Raw genomic sequence first — 19515 nt, forward strand, 5'->3', positions numbered from 1 at the left:
ATACTGATTCAGTTATTTATAGAGACATGACAGCTCCAGACAAAGAAAAGCTCTGCTAAGGGTGAAAGACCCTCCGAGTGTGTGTGGCTGAAGGTCATCAAAAGGAAGTGGACGGAACCACGCTGGGCAGGTCCAGATCAGGTTGAAACAGCAACGACATATGCTGTGAGAATCATATATTCATGAAACATCATATACATATAATCAATTGTGTTTGACATTATATACTGAAAAAATATGGATGTATCTTACAGATAGATTGCTTTGGAAACGGCTGCTTTGCTCTGCTTGATATCTCTCCTTATAGTGCTCTCTGTTCTGTGTCACCTGGAGCCGAGGGGGGAGAGTGGACCACCCACACCAGAGGAGGACACAGAGGTCCCTCCGTCTGGTGGTATTATAATACCATTCTAACACTTAAATGGTGTCTTGTGAGTAGATCCACTGACAATGTGGAGGAATTGACATAGATGACACTGGTGGTAGCTGTCCTGGTGGTGTGTGTGTGCTGTTGTATCTCTTGTATCTCTCAGTGTCTACCTCGTCTCCACGGTCATCGAAGGTAAATCCCCTTCCCATATCAAATGCCATTAAATCACCCTGAAATGCATGCTTTGCTGCTCACTGTTATTGCTGCTGTTGATGATTGTGACAATGCGGAAGACGAAGACACGTTTTAATTGACCTCATGGATTTGAGGTCAAAAGGGGGTTTGTTAAAATAATCTGTTATTCTGTTTCTTTTTCTGTCTCTGTGTGGTGAAGGTCACTATGCATGTGTAATTCACTAACCTTGTTTGTGCTATCTCTCTCTATGCAATTATGGATTAATCATGCAATATGCTTTTGATACAATGATTATGTTTGTGTGTTAATATTGGTTTAGAAACTGCGATTACTTTAAATACATATATTCCATTTGCTTAAACTAATTAAGATTCTATAATCACAAAGAATATATTTTATGTTTCATATTTTAGATTTCATGTAGACATTGCAAAATCTGTGTCTCCAATTATATCTCTGTAAGTCATAACAAGGCAGGATGGTTGTTTTAACAAGTTTTTGATCGCAGGTCAGGACATGATGTGCCAGGCAGAGAAGATTGCTGCCCGGTGACATGACGTGTCCCTATATTGATTATTGATTAAAACTGACGAATCAACGGATCAAGAGGGCGCCACTTCCTGGAAGAAATCTACCTTCATGATTAGTAAACCATTGTTAAAATATAATAAGGGGTTCAAGGGAAATGAGACTGGTCCAGACTTCATGACCTGAAACCAGTCTGCTGTGTATCAGGGAAATGTAGAGCGAACCCACAGAGATCTCTGTAAAATGCACATTTCTTGACGTATTGTAATAAAATTATGTTAAACTGAGAACTTGGACGTCTCCTGCTCATCATTCCCCGTTAAACGATCTGCGCAGAGAAATGGGTGAGGATTTTCTGTTGGTGTCAGATAATTTAATTTTAAAGGTTTCCTCCATGCATTTCTCTAACAGTGCACATGGTAGGTTGTATTTTTTTCTACCAGAAATGTAGTTAAGTTTTGGAAACAAATATAATGGTTTTAGTTTTAAAATAATCTACAGGCAGAAAACCCTGAGTGTCCTTCTCTTTCATGTTTGCATGATGACAATTTTAATCTTACAACCAAAGCCCCTATTTTATAATTGTTTTTGTTTGAAATCATGGAAACACTGTAGAAGGTTGTAACCAACTTTACTTACACCCCGACCTGTTGATGCTGTTTATGTGTATTGTAGAGAAAGAATATTACGAACTGGATTTTTTTCGCAAGAATTGTGCTGCAAATTAGTCATTATAGTTGTGAGCCACAAATCGTTTGGAGTTAAATATTCACTCTATTATTTAGCTTTGTTTTGGTCCCACCAACTCCTGAGTAAAGTATGTCTTTTTAGCTGTTAAATATTCCACTATGTTCACCAGCTTGTTGCTAACTATGCCTATATACCATGTTGTGCTGCATAAAGAGCATTTTGCAGCTAAAAATACTAATAAAATCGCTCAGTGAACAAAAACAAAAAACGCTAAAGTCGCTAAAATATTGTGCACTGAAGAGTCAGTTGATAAATGTGTGTTCTCACACATTTGGTTTTGGTTCATTGTTAATAAAACTAATCCTTATAGAGGCTTAAAGCAACAAAAGTAGAACAGAATAAACAGATTTAACGCATAATGTGAGACTTCATTTTAATGCTAATGATTTACTATTACAAACTTTCAATGGTGAATACTTCCTTACTAAAACCATTCCAGTACTTTCAATGCCAGTTGTGTTGCTTCATTTATTAATTTGTTTACTATGAGAAAGATGCATGTGTACATTTCCCTTATATTTAGAGCTTATTGTTTAGTTGTATCCAGTCAAAGTCAACATTAATTTGGTATCATCAGCGGAGAAGAAGCCTCTATACAGCACTTGAAATCATTATTTTTAAAACATGGTACAGATATTTCAAGTTAAACTTAACAAGTTGACAGTGATAACAGGCCAAAATAAAATCACAGAATTACAATAAATGTCATTTACAGATTTGGAATATTATCAATCTGGAGCAAGACAAATGCAGTAGATGCGGACCTTAATATGGAGTATTTTGTCTACAATATTTAAAAACGAGTGTGTTTTCAAGAGTCCCAGATTGTTGTTGCACATTTCCAGTCTTGTGCTATATATTGTTATTGATGGACCGTTTTAACTTAATGCAGTACAAAGCAGCAATATTGAGACATGCAACATTAAGCCACAAGTAAACCGTGTCCGGAGAGGATAAGTGATACCTGAGAAAGACAAGTCAGCATGACAGAAAAGGTTACAAAGAGTGAGAATGGCAGTTCATCATCAGAAACATCACATACTTCTATGATGACACTAGAAACTTGAGCTTATAGTCTGTGCCTTGCAGCTTATTTCTAATAAGTTACATTATTAACAAGATAAATCAGGGATATCAGAGTTATTTGTCACTCATACAAATCATTTCATTTCAGTGGTAATGAAGCAACATGCAGATTGTTTAAAATTAGTTATTTGCTGAGAGAGTAAATAGTCATTTTCATTATCATTGTTTGAATGTCTATTTTGCCCTTTGCTATGTCCCACTTGGGCTGGGGAAAGTGTAAACTCAGCAGCTTATTATTCCACATTTTCAAACATTTTTTTCAGCTTTGCTGCAAGGGCCTGACATGCAATGAGGATTTTAAGCTGTTCACCCAAATCCCACTCAGGTGCCACAACCAGTCAGTCAGTCAGTCAGTCAGTAGTGCACCCACAAGGGTTTAATCCCTCACTGGCTTCCCACCACAAACACTGCCAACTGACTGAAGTCCTGCGCCCCCCATACTTACTGTTGCAAGGTCGGGAAAGTGAAAAGAAACATGGCGCTTGTTCTGGTTATAGTAATGGTTTTGGGGAATCGTCCAATATAGCTTCAAGAAGCCGACAACATGATGGAACTATTTCCCAAAAAATAACACCAGTTACCTTGGGCTGGCAAGTGGCCTAACGGAGATAATATTAACACAACAAGTCATGATCTTCTGTGCTAAAGATAATTCATGTCATCTTAAAAATATGTCAGAAATCAACTCATGTGTCCTTTTCCAAATCTCTTTAATGTACAACAGAAAGGAAGCTGGCTGATGTTGGTGAAGTGACATCACTAGGGGTCGGCCACCTTAACGATAAAAAGAGCCATTGTTGGCCAAAAGTTTTTAAAATGTTGGAATGGAGCCACAAACCGTATTTTGAGCCTTACAATGAAGATAAAACAGCATACTAAGTCTAAATTAGGAATCGAAAGTTGGCCTAGCTCAGGAAACTAGAAACTAAATTTTGAGGCTAAGGCTGTAGACTTTCGTAAGCTGTGATGCTCATTTTAATGGACTAAAATGTTTAATATAAAAAAATGTAACGCTGTTTTAAAGCTACAATTACAATTGAAGAATAAAAATTGCTTTTGGGCCTACACCAATAAAAATAAAAAAAAGAAATAACCGGTTCGTTTCGTAACATTTTTTTGTCACAGCAACAGGGAGCTACTGCAGATCGCCTGAAGAGTGGCAGGTTGACGACACCTGAGTGCTAACTTGATGTAGATCTATGTTAACTAGGTTTAGGTTTTATTTTATTTGCACAGGTAGAATTACATAAAATGACAAAAATAACATATAATGTAAAGTGCAGGGAGAGGCAGAAAACCCACATGGGCTTATTTAAAGCCTCCACCTAAAATGTCATAGTTATTAGAAAGTAATAAACTGATAATAGAAAAAACAAATGTATAACATCAACAAGCTAGTAAGCTAGTGTTTTGCTAACTTAAGGATGAGTCAAAAGACTGAGACAAGCCGTAAGAACCACCACCAGGCACACACATAGTGCTGGGTGGTGGCTTGTCTCAGCCTTTTGACTCGTCTAGTTATAAACCTATTGGTCGATTTCAAGAGCAGACCTTTCTTTCCACTGAATCTGAACCAAATTGTGATCAAGTGTGTTATTTGGATTTGGCAACTCCAAAACTTAAGACAATTAAAAAATGTGTTTTTATCATATATCATCTAACGTGATGCTAACAACACATTCACACACACATTCAGAGCACAAAACTCTACACTCTTAAAAGATGGCTCATTTTCCCATTCACACATGTTTGAACTGTTTCAAATAATATTCTGAAATAAAAAGTCATTATCTGAATCTGGGGGGGGGGGGGGATTTCTGTGAACATTTTTTGTGTTAAGCAAACATTGGTGCACTTCCCAGAAATCCCTGACACTTGAACCCATGCGATTATGTGATTATATACAACAAAAATCCTATGGATTATTTAGAGTATATGTAAATCCTTACTGCTGCTTTTTGCTGTTCTCTCATTCTGTGAGGACAATGAGGAAGCTTACAGTGCATTTCTCAGGAGGGACCTAGTTACCGCATGTGTTTGCTGGACGGTCGGAGCTACAGCAGTCTTTTCATGCGGCAGGTGTGCTTCTCTATGTGCATGGTGGCTCGGTCAGTGGAGCTGGTCAGGTCGTCCAGAACATCGTCCTGCCGTTCCAGCTCCGTCTCTGCCTCCAGGGCGAGGTTCTTCAGCTGCATCAGCATCTGCGCAAACACACACGAACAGAATCTAATATGCACACGCTCGTGGAGGCACGCACACTCTTTGTTTAAGTAATTACACACCAGCCCCCGGTGAACGTGGACAACTGAGGAGCAAGACACAAATAAAAGAAGATTAAATACTGAAACCTGCTGAAAATGGGTGAGCAGTTGCAGGGTGGAACATGCAGACCATATGTGGAGAGGTGTAAGGATGGGGTCAGGGAGTTAGAGAAAGAGTATGTTTGTGAAATAGAGATGTTTTTTTTCTTCTAACTTTGGCTACAAAGACAACAGCCTGCTGCTTAATGTCTGCAGAAGAGAGGGATACTTTACAATTCAGCACCAACCATGATGCAATAACAGCTTCTCACGTGGCAGATATAATATTTCATATGCAGTATATGAAGCCTGAGAAGATATTCAGAGAGAAGTCTTGGCTTATCTCCTGGGATCATTGATATCATACAGCACTGTTTGTTTTCAGCTCTCAGTGGTTTTAAAGAATACTGCGACTACATCTCCATGGTCCAACAACTGTGTATGTTATGGTTGATGGAACAACTTAAATATAAGGTGATGTGCCAAGCAAAACCTAATAAACGCTCCTCCAAACCCCACCACCATGGTTTCTAAACTAATATTATGTTATGCTACACATGCTCTCACACACACGTACCGACATTATGTCAGTTTTCACTGGCCGGTGCGTGCGGACATTGCAACTGAGCACAGAAACAGTTCCAGACAGCAGTTTGAAAAACAGATAGTATGTCAATACACACCGAGGAGCGGTTGTGTTCGCTCACTCAGGTCTGTGCCTTTTACTATTTCAGCTGACTGAATCACACCTTGCAGTTAACATTCACGGGAGTTTTGGTGCGTCATAGAAAAACACAGAAAATGAATATTTTTAGCTGCTGCTTATACAATGGTTAGAGGACTTAAGTCATGTAGAAAGCCCTAAAATTAAACATTTAGGCTAGAACTTATTAAAAAAACACATGAGCTAAAATGCTAGTCTTGTGCACGAGTGGGGTAATTTTCAGGACTGGGAATTAGAAATACAGCAATCTACAAATGAGGGAACCAGTTTGTGCTGTCAGCAAAGTAGGACTTTCCAAACTCAAACAATAATACTGGTATGAAAATGCTCGGACAAAGGGGAATATTTGCTAAAGCACTTACTGCAGGACATTAAACTGAGTGACCCTCTGTACAAGCTGCCTCACTGTAGATCTTAATCTTGACAATTTATTACATTAAGAGTAGGGTGTGTTCACTAGCATAGCATTAAGTCAAAATTGGCAGCCTTTGAAGTTTGAGCCACTATCAGCTGCAGACAATACGCCATTTATGAACACAATAGACGAGCCGACCTGTATGACTGGCCCAGTGCTGTGACTGCCATGATAAATCTATTTGAAAAAAGATTATATAGACAGAGACAACAGTGAAACAGTGTTATTATGTACAATAATGAACTAAATATTATGTATAAAGTATTAACAATGCCTTGTTTGAGATAAAGTTCATGAAGTGGGTCAACAAGATAATGAATCATGAAATGTGGCTGTTAAGTTTTCCAGGATGGAAAACGCTGCAAAAAACGTGGGTCATTTAAGGCTGCAAGCAACTACCCAGTACTTGTCACCAATATTCTGTATGTGTCAATCATGATCTTACTTGTGACTGCTGCTCCTCTTTGTCTACTGTCTACTTTGTACATTAAATCATCTCACCAGTTTGCAATCGAAGTGTCTGTACGGTGAGAAATGTTGCTTTCATAATAAGAATAAGAATATTTTTTAGCCAACAAATAGCCCGACTGAGTTGGTTGGGCTCATACATAGCTGCTGATCAAGGTTATAATAGTTTGGGATTTTTCATTAGTTTTAGTTTTAATTTCATTGTGAATTTTTGTTTTCCAATTCAGTTAGTTTAGGTTAGTTTTTACAGTGAGTTTGCTAGTTTTAGTTTAGTTTTTATTTTTTTGAAAATGCTTAGTTTGAGTTTAGTTTTTATTAGTTTTAGTTTTTTTGTAATGGGTATGTGCCTTCATTTCCTTTGGTTTATCCGTCTTAGCCCCAATAAGGTTATTAACTCTTACAGTTCGTGGTGTTTTGTATTTTGGTTGAAGTGTTGACATCCCAGTCTCAGTAAACATATTTACTGTGTTCCTGCATGTTCAAATAGAAACACTGAATTATGTATGAAAAAAGTTGACAAAGACGAAAACTAAGGACATTTTCACTATAATTTTAGTTGGTTTTAGTTAGTTTTTAACCACACAATACAGTTTCAGTTAGTTATCGTTTTTAAAAAAAACTCTTGTTTTTATTTTTTTTTTCAATTTTAGTTTTTGTTATTTTGTTAGTTTTCGTTAACTATAATAACCTTGCTGCTGATATTAGCTTATTGCAGATATATTAGTGTCTGCATGTTTTAAGGCCAATACGCAACAATAACTGGCAGAACAGAAACACCAAGATATGTTTGAAGCTGTGTAGATGATGAGAATATTTTGCCCACAAGAGAGTACTGGCAAGATATTTTTTTTAAGGTTCAGTGTGCAGGATTTAGTGACACCTAGTAGTGAAGTTGCAGATTGCAACCACCTTCATACTCTTTCCCTCATCCCTCCCTTTCCAAGCATGTAGAGAACCTATGATGGTGTGGAAGGTCGTCTCTAGCGCCAGCATTGGTTTGTCTGTTGTGTGCAGAAACATAGTTGTGAAACACTGCAAACTCCAAGGAAGAGGATCCACAAGTAAATATGAATGGCTTATTTTAAGCTCAAGTAAAAAAGAACAATTAATAATCATTTCAATACACTACTGAACAAATTATTTACAATTATCGTATTACATTTTTAAACATAGATTTCCCTAAATCCAACATGGTGCACCTTGAACTGTAAATTGGTCTTGGCCATAATTCTAGTAATATTGTGACTTTCGTGCTGGAGGCAGTTACGTTATTTTACATATCAAGCAAAGTATAATAGTGCATATTCTTGGCACAAGGTAGACATATTCATTAAATTATCTAAATATTGTGCATATCTATGCATGATTTAACAAAAACTGAAAATGTTTTACATTAAATATCTTGTTCTGAGCTACCTGGAATTGTGTGTCACACCAAAAAATGTTCTGAGTCATAGGTCTGAATCTGCGTCACTGTGTAGGTCTTGCCACCACAGACCAAGTCTGTAACATTTCTCAGTGATGCGAGGTTCTGAATGGAAAGATGTTGTAAAGTCTGACCAAATGACTGAACAGGTTTCTTTCCTTCTCTTAAAACCAGGATGGACATTGGTTTGTGGTCTCACTAAATAACATTTTAATCATACAGGATGAAAAATAAAAATCATTATGGTGAATTATGGGTTGGAATGGAGCTATCAAAATACATGTCACTTAAACCACACGGTTGTTTACTGTGATACATAAAAATACACAAATGTGAAAAATCTAAATGCCATAGATGAGTCACTTATTCTCACAGGGCTCACCTGTTTCAGTTCCTGGGCCTCAGCCTGACTGACGGATGGCTGGAGGACGTGCACCTGCAACTGGGACAGCTCTCCTGCTGGGACCTCCAGCGGGAGATCTGTGTCTTGGCAACTCTGCAGCGAACCTGACTCCATGGGTGGAGATGGTGAAAAAGTGCAGAGTGCATATGTTGTTTATGAGGAAACCAGACAGTAAACTCAAAGTAACTGAGGCAATCAGGATGAAGTGACTCATCAAAACACATTTCTGTCAAGGAGAGACACCAATAACTATGTCCAAAAGTCATGTGGATGAAATGTTTTGACATGTGGCTGCACACCTAAAAATATACACAAATGGAAACATGGACCTATACTGCCACTTAGTGGTCAGTTTCATACTAGACATGGAAACTATGAAACAGTCTGTATTTATATTGTCCATGCCTTACCTTTATTCCAGTTTGGCCCCTCTGTGTCACATGGAGATGAAAGTGGAGTTGCTTTAAAAGCTGTGTATTCACTGGTGAACTCCACTTTCTTTTTGTACTGCATCTCTAGCACCGACATCGCCTCTGGCATCTTGGCAGACAGGAACCTGTAGCATATATCCGGCTTCCCAATAAACCGCTGTCTAACAGTGATCTCATACGGACTGTGCACTCTGATTTCATCGACTTCATTTCGTTCGAAGCGGTGAAGGAGCTGGCAGTTTGTGTCTCGCACCTCCAGTGAAGACACCAGCACCAACAAGCATCCGGGTTTCAAGTCTGAGTCCCTGCCTTTAGTCACCACAGCCGGGATGCTTGTGATCACCTTATTTCTACCAGACCCTTTGCCAGCTGCAGATGCAGCAGCAGCTGCAGCTCTGGCAGCGTCCTCAGCCTTTGCTTCCTGCTGCGTCTTCCAGGGCAGTTTACCAAAAGGCCACCAGGAGGGAGACTCCAGCTCTGACAAAAGTCTGTAAGAGAGTTGAAAGTGAAAGAAATAATTCACAAGAGTCTCATTATTATATTAGGCCTGTTTTTGTTTTGCAACAAGTTTTGTTATATGTCATTGACACAAGAAAAAAAAATGAACAAGTCTTCGAAATAAGGTTGCCAAAAGTATTGAGACTTTAGTTTAATACTTTTTAGATAACAAGTTTTAGATGTCATCTTCTCTGTTAATTATACAGTGCATTAGATAGTAGTGAAAATACCAAACCTATAAAAAAAACACAATATCAACACAATATCTAATAGTGAAAGCAATAGTAACAACATAAACAATGTTTAGGTCTAAAAGGTAGAGAACACATTAAAGAATAGTAATAATGATGTCAATTACTATCACTTTTAATACAAATGTGTTGATATGTGTTCAGTGACTTTTTTGGACTAGCACTGTATGCAGGTTGTTAATTTGAAAAAAGAAAAAGAAAAAAAGTGCCTTTTTTTTGCTCTGGTATCAAAAGAGGTATTGAGTATCTGTTTAGTAGTAGTATTATTGAAGTTTAAAATCCTGGTATTTTGGCAACCTTATTTTTTTTAAAAAGGGCATTGTATGTAATGTGTCTAATTACTTATCAGCCACGCCCAGATCAGAGTCAATCTTCTCCAGCCCCTGCATCATATTGTCAAACTGCTCTCCTTGGTGGCTGAGGACTCTGCCGGTGTCCTCCAGTCTCCTCTGGGCCCCGACCACCAGGTTGATCAGCTCCCTGCCTTTAGAGGGTTGACTTTCAGCCCCCCTTGCCTCTGAGCTGGGTGACAGGAGGCGTTCTCTCCAGAAATGCTCTAACACATTATAAACCACGACCCTATTGGGCTTAAGGGAGCCAAACCAGTGTTTCACATTGCCCTCCTCCAGCACCGTGAGGGTGCTGAAGATGAAACTGGATGACTCCATCTTCATCTCAATGATCCTGGAGAGGCGGAAGCTGGCGAGACTCTCCTTACTCTGGCTGGAGACAAAGCGCACCATGGTCCTGGTGAGGGACAAGGTGCCATTTTCCCACCGCTTCTCGCTGTTGATGTAATAGGAGCCGGGCCAGCTGTGAATAGGGACGTCCCTGCTCATTTTGGAAGGAGATTACCTAGACGGACAAATACACTTTAATTACATATGTACCACAAACATGCACACACTGCTGCTGTTTAATTACATTATAAGGACATTGTACTATGGTCTCTGTGTCCTGATAGTGAGCATACTTTCTTCAGTGTAATAAGGGATCCAAGCTGCAGATGAGCTCAGCTGAGGCGTTCACACAGGCAGCTTCAGCGACCTTTATATCACACTGAACGCATTACAGGTGAGTCATTAAAACGTTATAAACACTCTTAGCGCGTATCACGTCCTCTTAGCGCAATAATATTCACCCCACACCATATTAATCGACAACATTATGTTGTTTGGCTGAGCATTACGTTACCACTTTACTCCTGAATGTCGCTGATGTTTATTACGGAAATGACGTCACTCAGGGGACCGGCTGTATTTACTGTCCGACGGGAAAATTGTGCTGTCAGAAAAGGCTATCACGACCAGGTTATTGAAAAAAGAATTACAGCTAGCTTGGACGACGTTTTTTGAATTAAAATAGAGAATAGCATGTAGCATTATAATTGAACGCACTGAATGCTAATATAAATAGCAGTAAACAGTCGTATTTATATGTGCGTCGTTCGGGAACCACAACCTTCTATTTTCGGTATGGAGTCAAATGCAGCGACCTGTTGTAAAAATAGAAAAATAATATGTTTTTACACCATTTTAGCTTTGTAGCCTAATTTAACCTACATTTTACAGCATTAATTAAGAGACGTGTGCTGTGTAATGTCCAATCAATCGCTCCGCTAACTTTTCCTCACCGTTTCTTGCTGTCCAGCTAACTGAAGCTTGCTAACTGGCTAGCCGAGGTGTTGTTTACCATAATGGATAGAGAGGCGTACCGTAACTGCTGCAGCCTGGTCAAAATACCGAGACAGTCTTATGAGCAGTTTTGGTCTTCACATTTCCTTGACTACATCGACAAGGAGCTGAGCTATTCTAAGTTTTTCAGGAAATACTTGCTTCCCAATCACCCATGTATGTTTTCAAGAAGGTTTACAGAGGACTGGAAGTGTAGAAAACAATGGGTGTCTGAGGAGGGGAAGCCTAATTTCCAGAAGCTGCTGCAAGAGTTTGGTAAATAAAAATCTATTACTATTATTGCAGCTTCTGCAATGACTGGCTGCTGTCATGCATTGCATATTAATGTATTTGCTCTTTATCACAGATGAGACTCATGTTCCTGTTGCAAACTGTAATGCAAAGGAGTACAATTCAAACCCTAAACAAGTTATGCCTTTCAAAGAATTTATACACTACTGGAAGGAATACATCCAGAATGGCCACTCCTCGCCTAAGGGATGTCTCTATCTTAAAGACTGGCACATGGCAAGGTAGCAGTTAATACAGATTCAACTTAACTTTGCATAATACAGCTAAATGTGCAAAATATGTAACTAACCATGATACATTTAATATTTTTGTTTTACAGGGACTTTCCAGAACATAATGTTTACACCACACCAGTCTTCTTCACTTCTGACTGGCTTAATGAATATTGGGATACACTTGAAGTGGACGACTACCGATTTGTCTACATGGGACCCAAAGGCTCATGGTATATATATTTAACATGTTTGTGAAACCCAGGTTATGGTGTTTATTTTGCCAGGTAAATCAAGTTGTATTTGTATTTATAGTGTTATTACAGTTGTGAGGCAGCACATACACGACATCTATCATTCAGATCCACTTTCTCGTCACCAGGACCCCATTCCATGCCGATGTGTTCCGCTCCTACAGCTGGTCCGCAAACATCTGTGGCAGGAAGAAATGGCTCCTGTATCCCCCAGGTCAGGAGGAGTTTTTACGAGACACTCACGGCAACCTCCCTTATGATGTAACGTCAGCTGAGCTCAAAGACACAAGCCTTTTTCCACACTCTGAAGAAGCCTGTCAACCTCTTGAAATTATTCAAGAGGCAGGTGAAATCATTTTCGTGCCCAGTGGCTGGCACCATCAAGTTTATAATCTGGTAAGAAATGTAAAGGCAACAGAATCTAAGCAGTTGAGTAAAAAGAACTACCAAATGACATTTCATACAGTATGGTTACCTAATTTACTACCTTTTGTTACAGGAGGACACCATCTCTATTAATCATAACTGGTTAAATGGCTGCAACGTAGACATCATGTGGCAGTTTCTCCAAAATGAGTTATCGTCTGTTCAAAAAGAGATAGATGAGTGGAGAAACACGATGGACTCGTGGCATCAGCACTGCCAGGTACTTCAGAGATGACTGTTCAGCCTGCATGCTTTCTAGAAACATGTTGCTGCCATTGCTGCCAACATTATATTTGAAGTTGTGGTTTGTCACGTTTCAGGTCATTATGAAGGCCTGCTCTGGCATTAACTATGCAGAATTTGCCTCGTTCCTGAAAATCATCGCTGACAACCGAATGGCGTTCCTGAATGCTTGTTCCTCTGGAGAGCCCTCCGATTACCCTCGGCATCTCTCCGAGACCCTCACCACGCTTGGACCTTACCATGCTGCCTTTGACCTACAAAGAGTGGCTCATGTAATCGAATGCCTACTCTGCAATGAAGACTTTAAGCGGCTCGACCCTTCAACTTTGACTTTGCAGCCAGAAATCATGTTACAGCAAATTCGGGACACCATACAGTCCACAAGGGGGCAGCACCTTCTTTATCAGGAATAAGATGTTCAGTGGCGTCTCTACAATGTTTTCATCGCCTGGATATGGCTTGAATGAAAAGTGCCAATTTGTATAGTGCAAAAAAGATGATAAAGGTGTTACTGCACTTTTAGTTTGAGATGAATTGCAGTCTCAAATGTTGAATGTTTTGAGTTCGTTTTTGCACTTAAAGATAAAATGGATAAATAATAAAAAAAAAATACAAGTTAATTGAGATTTTGTATTGCTTTTTTGCATATTTATTAAACAACCACCAATACCATATCACTGTTGGTATATCCTGTTGTACAGTGCTCTTATAAATCAGTTAAATATACTTCTGTGCTAAATAATACCATTTGACCATTTGATATTATTGCAAAAAAAGAAATACAAATATGGATTAGTGCCACACAGCTGTAAAGCAATGACAATGTAATATAGACATTGTCAGATTTGATGTATGTCACATTTGAGGGGACTATAAAACAACCTCCTCTTTAGTTCTTTGCGTCTTTAGGCCACCAGTCTGGCACCGAGGCCTCAAGTGCCACTGTGGCATCGTCAGACGATTTGAGTGTCAACGTCTCTTTGGCATGAGCCATGCGGATTAGGCTCAGTCCCACTTCTCCAGCCCCTGCGCGATGCTTCCCAGCTGGCTTGCCCGACTGCGTTTGCAGCGCGGCTCCTTCCTCAAGGTCTTGGACGGGAGCTGACAAGCGTACTGGCATTAGGCGTTTCCGAACCACCCCAGTGTGATGAGTCCTGGCTGTGAGCTCCTGGCCAATGTAACAGCCCTTGCTGAAGCTGATGCCCTGCATGTAGACGAGATTCGACTCTAGTGGTAGTGCCACCCCAGGGGGAAGGTCCTTCACTCCCTCAGGGAGTCCTTGAAAACAGTGACAGCAGAGGAAATAAACAAAACTTGTCAAAAAGTGTCAAGAGCACAAAGAAATACGAGTGTCCTTACTTCTCACCCTGCCTCCTTTATTACAAACTGCATGAATTCTAACATACTAACTGGTGGTCTTACCTATTGCATAGCGATGTCTGTGATACTCCCCTGTATCACCTTTCTGACATGATGCAATGATGTTCAAGGGGTCAATTTGACTGTCCAACACCAATCTCCAACCCATTTCCTGAGTTCGAGGATCAGTCACCCACACCAGAGCTTTGTCCGGGGAGGAGAGCTCAGGTTTACTGGCCTCTTCACCTGAGATCTTTTGCTTTGAAAGCACAGCCCACACAGAAAGCTCTGGACAGGGGTTTATGTTGACCTTTCTGCGGAGCTTGTACACCTTCAAATGTCTCAAGAGTGCGTCCTTCATTGAGCTGTCACACTCCAGGAAAACGCCTTGTCCTGCATCTGCTTCTTTCAGACTGAAAGGAAATACAGCAAGTTTAGTGCCTCACAAAAAAAGAAAATAAGCCATAAAACTAAAACATTAATACAATGTTGCAACATACTTATGTGGTGAGCACATCATTTTTATAAAACTGTCTGGTTTACTGGACCGGCTCAACATTTTACTTCCTGAGGAAGTAAAATGCTACGTCGGGCTAGTGAATTATGCAAGTCACTTGCCCAAGCAGTTATTAGGTAAAAGAGGATTTTAACAATGAATTCTTGCTTCCTCCTCATTTCTGTTGAAAGTTGTGTATATGTAGTATACCCATGCTACTTCACAATACCACTAAACTCCCTTTTTTGTTATTTTCTGAATTAAGAAACCCCTAGCTGCAGAAAATTACATATTGTCCATTTTATGTTAACTTAAAATGGGTTGCAATATTTCATACTCATCATAAAGTTTTTTACTGAGTTACATAAGCTTATAATGCCTTTTTGTCATATCATACAAGAAAACATTACTCTATTATGCCGGCACTATCTCAACATGTGATTACTTGTATAACTTTGATTACTCATACGTTTGAACAGTTTTCTTACAAATAAAGAATATACATCATCCATGAAGCGGTATTAATGTAATCGCATTGAGACATCTCACTTCCTGTTGAAAAGTATGTTAAGGGTAATTTAAACGAGGACATCACTTCACTTAATGTAGGTTTGCTAAGTGGGGTCAAAACTGAGGTCACACTCTTTCACAAGATTAAACAGCTTCATATTTTAAAAGTGTCTTAATAACTCCAAGGTTTTTTTTCTACTCGAGCCAGCTCAAACAAACTAACCTAAGCCTTCACCCCTCTAATGTTTTTTTATTTATTTATTTTCATTTATTTAAATGAAATAACAAAACACATATCTAGTATACATTGGATTGTATACAAATAGAAAGGTAACAGATAAAGAGCCAGGGGTTTACCAGACTATACAAAAACATTGCAAATCATACTGGGGAATCAAGTGGATTTAGGAAAGAACTCTAAAGTCGGCTATAAGGCGAGCACCAACGCCAGCAACTGCATTTCAAGATAAGCAGCCACACCCTCTTGTTTACTGAAAACATGTACAAGTGTTTAAACGGTGTAATGAAGAATATTGTAGGTCTAATGAAGAGTGCTGTAGGTGTAATTTCAGTGGGCCGCCGCGACTAAATGAATGTAGCAAAAAAACCTGAATACTTGGGTGTAATGAATAATACTGTAGGTGTTGTGAAGAATACTGTAGTTGTTATGAAGAATATTGTAGGTGTTATGAATAATAATGTAGGTGTAATGAATAATAATGTAGGTGTGATGAAGAATAGTGTAGGTGTTATGAATAATACTGTAGGTGTTATGAAAAACATTGTAGGTGTTATGAATAATACTGTAGGTGTTATGAAAAACATTGTAGGTGTTATGAATAATACTGTAGGTGTTATGAAAAATATTGTAGGTGTTACGAATAATACTGTAGGTGTAATGAAGAATATAGTAGGTGTAATTAATAATACTGTAGGTGTAATGAAGAATAATGTAGGTGTAATTAATAATACTGTAGGTGTAATGAAGAATATAGTAGGTGTAATTAATAATACTGTAGGTGTAATGAAGAATAATGTAGGTGTAATGAAGAATATAGTAGGTGTAATTAATAATACTGTAGGTGTAATGAAGAATACTGTAGGTGTAATGAAGAATACTGTACCTGTACAACATGATGTCATACAGCGTCCTCCCCTGCACGTTCAACATATGCGAGTACATGGCTGTGAGTGCAGCCTCCTGCAGCAGCTCCATGTCGTTGGTTATAATGCCCTGAAGAAACGGGCTCGTGTCCTGTCCCTGGATTTTAAGTACAGTCCTGTGAGGCAGGTGATAGCACACGAACTGTCCGGGGACATCTCTCCGGGCGGTCTCCTCCTGGCTGTAATACCGCCTGACACGGACACCTGCTGGAGCTGCAGCACCGGAAAGAAACGTTACGAACAAATTCTGGACGGTGTATTTTGTGGCCGACGTGAACGCGCCCCTGGCGAAACACAGCACCCCCATGTTAAACACCGTCAGAGAGTGTTAAATGTTTAAATTAAGAGGCTACTGCGCCTGATGACGACAGCGGACGGCTACATAACACAGGACAACCCAGCTAACTTCAGCAGGGTGAGCTCCATTTTGAAATCCCACAATGCATTGCTCGACAATAACGCAACACGTGAGTAACAACTGTTTTGCTGGCATGGATGTTTTACATCTAAATGTTTCACATTTAAAGATGTATGGGGCATAAACAAAAACTTTTTTATTATAATGGTTTCTTAGTGTATGTATTCTAAAATGATTTTGTATTGATATGCATTATTAAACAACACAAATGTGAAATGGTTATGATTTATGGTATATGTATTTGAGTACTTACTTTGAATAAAAATGTTTGCCTTTTAATCTAATTGTTCATTATATAGTATTTTATTTTTGGCACATTCCATGTAGGCTACATAAAATGAAATGTACCAGTAGAAAATAAAACTTTATTTTGTTTCCAATGTATATTAACCTCTATTATGGAAAAAAATCACCCAAGACCCAAACAAAATCTGAAACATTGAACATTATAGACTAATTAACTTATAACTTATTTATCTATCTATTTAATTATTTTATTGTCATAACTCTATTCCCTGGCAACTAGTTTCCTTTTAGTGCTTGAATTTGTCTGTTATCAAGACAATTTGTTGTTAAGGAGCCATTGCAAAGTATTGGTAAAGTTCAACACAATTTATCACACAGAGATGACTGGATTTGGCTATTGGTAATCACGGTATATGATATTTTAATGCATATATCAATACCCTTTCTAAAATATATAAGATTATAATGAATAAAACAAGGTGGCATCTTTTCTTATTGATCAGCTGCTCATACTTCATGGAATAAAGTCATTTATTTCTACTGAAAATTATATTCAGGAAGTTTCAGTTAGCAGGTACACTATTGTATATAAAAAACCACCACATATTAGATAAGTTAAAGGCCATGTCCAAACTGATATCCTCAGTAATCTCTGTTGTATTAGAGTCAGAATTGGAATTAAACTGGTTTTGAATATGAAAAGCATAACTGTTAAGTTTCAGTTTACTATAAAGACAAAATGCACAGCAGGCAGCATATGCAATTTAACACGGCTCCCACCGAGGCTCTATAAACATTCACTGCTCAGTAAAACTCCTTAACAGATGGGAAAAAGTGACCACACAAGCATATGTAGTTACCACACAAAAATGTGTAACTCATTACAAGTTAAAAAAGGTTTAAAATGTACAAGACAGTTTCTAACAAAAGTGATGGAAAATAGATGATAAAACTATATTAAGTGATGTGAAAGTGTAACAAATCAACAAAGTTAAAGATGCTTGGTAGAAAAAAAATACCCAACAAAAAAACAAAACAAGCTTATTGTAACCTGACATGATGCTTAGACAAACAACCTTTGTTCTCTCTTTGATGATGTTTCGATTAGCAGCCTGTAAAGTGAAAACTACACACACAATGAGGAAATTCATATTGTTTTAATATATATAAGGCTATATGAATGGTTTTCCTTTAACTCTTGGAATACAGTGATAATTATTTAGTTAATTATTAAGATGGAGTTTGGTGGATTGCTGATGGGGTTGGTTTCTTCACAGGGTCATGTGTCCCAGCTGTATTTATCACATAATGGAAACCTGAAAAAGATGTTCTCCAGCTCTGTATGTATCTGTGTCATGTTAATTAATGCTATTTGTGCAATATCTAACTGACCAGAACAAAATAGGAGGGTTAATGTGTATTAGCAGAACACTGTATAAGGGAACTCAGGACCATGGAAACTTACAGTAGATATGGTCCCACAGGGTTAGCTGTTGTATACAATGAGCTACACCAATGGCAGTAAACACCTGGTGCTACTTAGATAGAAGAAGGGGTGTTTGTTTCCATAAGTCAGGCTTTTAACACATACACACTGAGCCTTGTTTTAATAAAAATGTATGTTGTAATATGTTTTTCATTTTCTCGCAGCGGATTATTTAAAAAAGCTGGGTTTTTCCCCCTTTTTATGGTATTTGTTCCATGTTTAAGATAATAAAATGCTGTGGGATTTTATACGTTGTAAAAAATTATACGCCCACTCCTGCACCAATGCTTTACTATATTAGATGCATGATTCTTCTCATGACAATTTACTGCCCCATACATTTTAAAATGCTTCTTAGAGTACATTGAATGGCAGGTTCACGACAAAATTTTAAAAATCATATTTTTTATCTTACCTGTACTGCTTTTTGTTAGCCTGGCATTGCCAGACTAAGTTGCAAATCTGCGTAAGTCTTTTTAATTTTTTTTAAATTTAGAAATGGGTGTAGACCAAAATGCCTCTGCTTAGACCCACAACCAATCAGAAAAAAGAAACGTGAATAAATTGGAGCAATAAAAGTCTGTGATGTAGCGCTGAGTGACACAGTTGAGGTATTGCTTGGTGCGTTTTGAAGCAGGAAAAACATGGTGGCCGGTTCAAAAGATTCTCAAATTACAGGTAAACAGTCACTAAAATGTGTTTCTGAAAACTTTTGAGGCGAGAAATAGGTAGCTCAGTGAAGGCCGTTATGGATGGAAATCAGTCTGAATGGGAGAGTGACCTCACTCACCTGTCAGAGAAAATAAAAATGAGCTTTGCAGATTCGCCCGATTTCCAGGTGAGCTATCTAGATAAATTTGGAGTGGGTTG

The 19515-nt window shown here is 38.5% G+C and overlaps 3 protein-coding genes across 5 annotated transcripts; 1 reads left to right on the plus strand and 2 right to left on the minus strand.

The window, feature by feature from the left end:
• Positions 1–3738: 3738 nt before the first annotated feature.
• snap47 (synaptosome associated protein 47) lies at positions 3739–11054 on the minus strand. Of its 2 annotated transcripts, none has more exons than XM_059344080.1 (5): positions 10820–11050; positions 10189–10701; positions 9077–9585; positions 8646–8770; positions 3739–5131 (listed from the first exon to the last, which is right to left on the minus strand). In XM_059344080.1, the coding sequence occupies exons 2-5, from the start codon at positions 10683–10685 to the stop codon at positions 4985–4987; spliced, it is 1278 nt and encodes a 425-aa protein (XP_059200063.1). In that variant the 5' UTR covers positions 10686–10701; positions 10820–11050; the 3' UTR covers positions 3739–4984. The 2 variants fall into 2 exon arrangements, with proteins under 2 accessions (XP_059200063.1, XP_059200064.1); XM_059344081.1 differs by having other exon boundaries at positions 4998–5131; positions 8646–8774; positions 10820–11054.
• A 93-nt stretch (positions 11055–11147) lies between these two features.
• Positions 11148–13561, plus strand: jmjd4 (jumonji domain containing 4). Of its 2 annotated transcripts, XM_059344078.1 has the most exons (7): positions 11148–11319; positions 11497–11795; positions 11887–12052; positions 12151–12276; positions 12426–12693; positions 12797–12943; positions 13044–13561. In XM_059344078.1, exons 2-7 carry the CDS (start codon positions 11543–11545, stop codon positions 13377–13379), a joined length of 1296 nt encoding a protein of 431 aa, XP_059200061.1. In that variant the 5' UTR covers positions 11148–11319; positions 11497–11542; the 3' UTR covers positions 13380–13561. The 2 variants fall into 2 exon arrangements, with proteins under 2 accessions (XP_059200061.1, XP_059200060.1); XM_059344077.1 differs by having other exon boundaries at positions 11149–11795.
• A 31-nt stretch (positions 13562–13592) lies between these two features.
• On the minus strand, positions 13593–16922 carry iba57 (iron-sulfur cluster assembly factor IBA57). The gene is made up of 3 exons (XM_059344084.1): positions 16456–16922; positions 14389–14738; positions 13593–14244 (listed from the first exon to the last, which is right to left on the minus strand). Exons 1-3 carry the CDS (start codon positions 16800–16802, stop codon positions 13856–13858), a joined length of 1086 nt encoding a protein of 361 aa, XP_059200067.1. The 5' UTR covers positions 16803–16922; the 3' UTR covers positions 13593–13855.
• Between the last annotated feature and the right edge of the window lie 2593 nt (positions 16923–19515).

This window comes from Centropristis striata, chromosome 11 (assembly GCF_030273125.1).
Source record: "Centropristis striata isolate RG_2023a ecotype Rhode Island chromosome 11, C.striata_1.0, whole genome shotgun sequence".
In the NCBI taxonomy this organism is placed as follows: Eukaryota; Metazoa; Chordata; class Actinopteri; order Perciformes; family Serranidae; genus Centropristis; species Centropristis striata.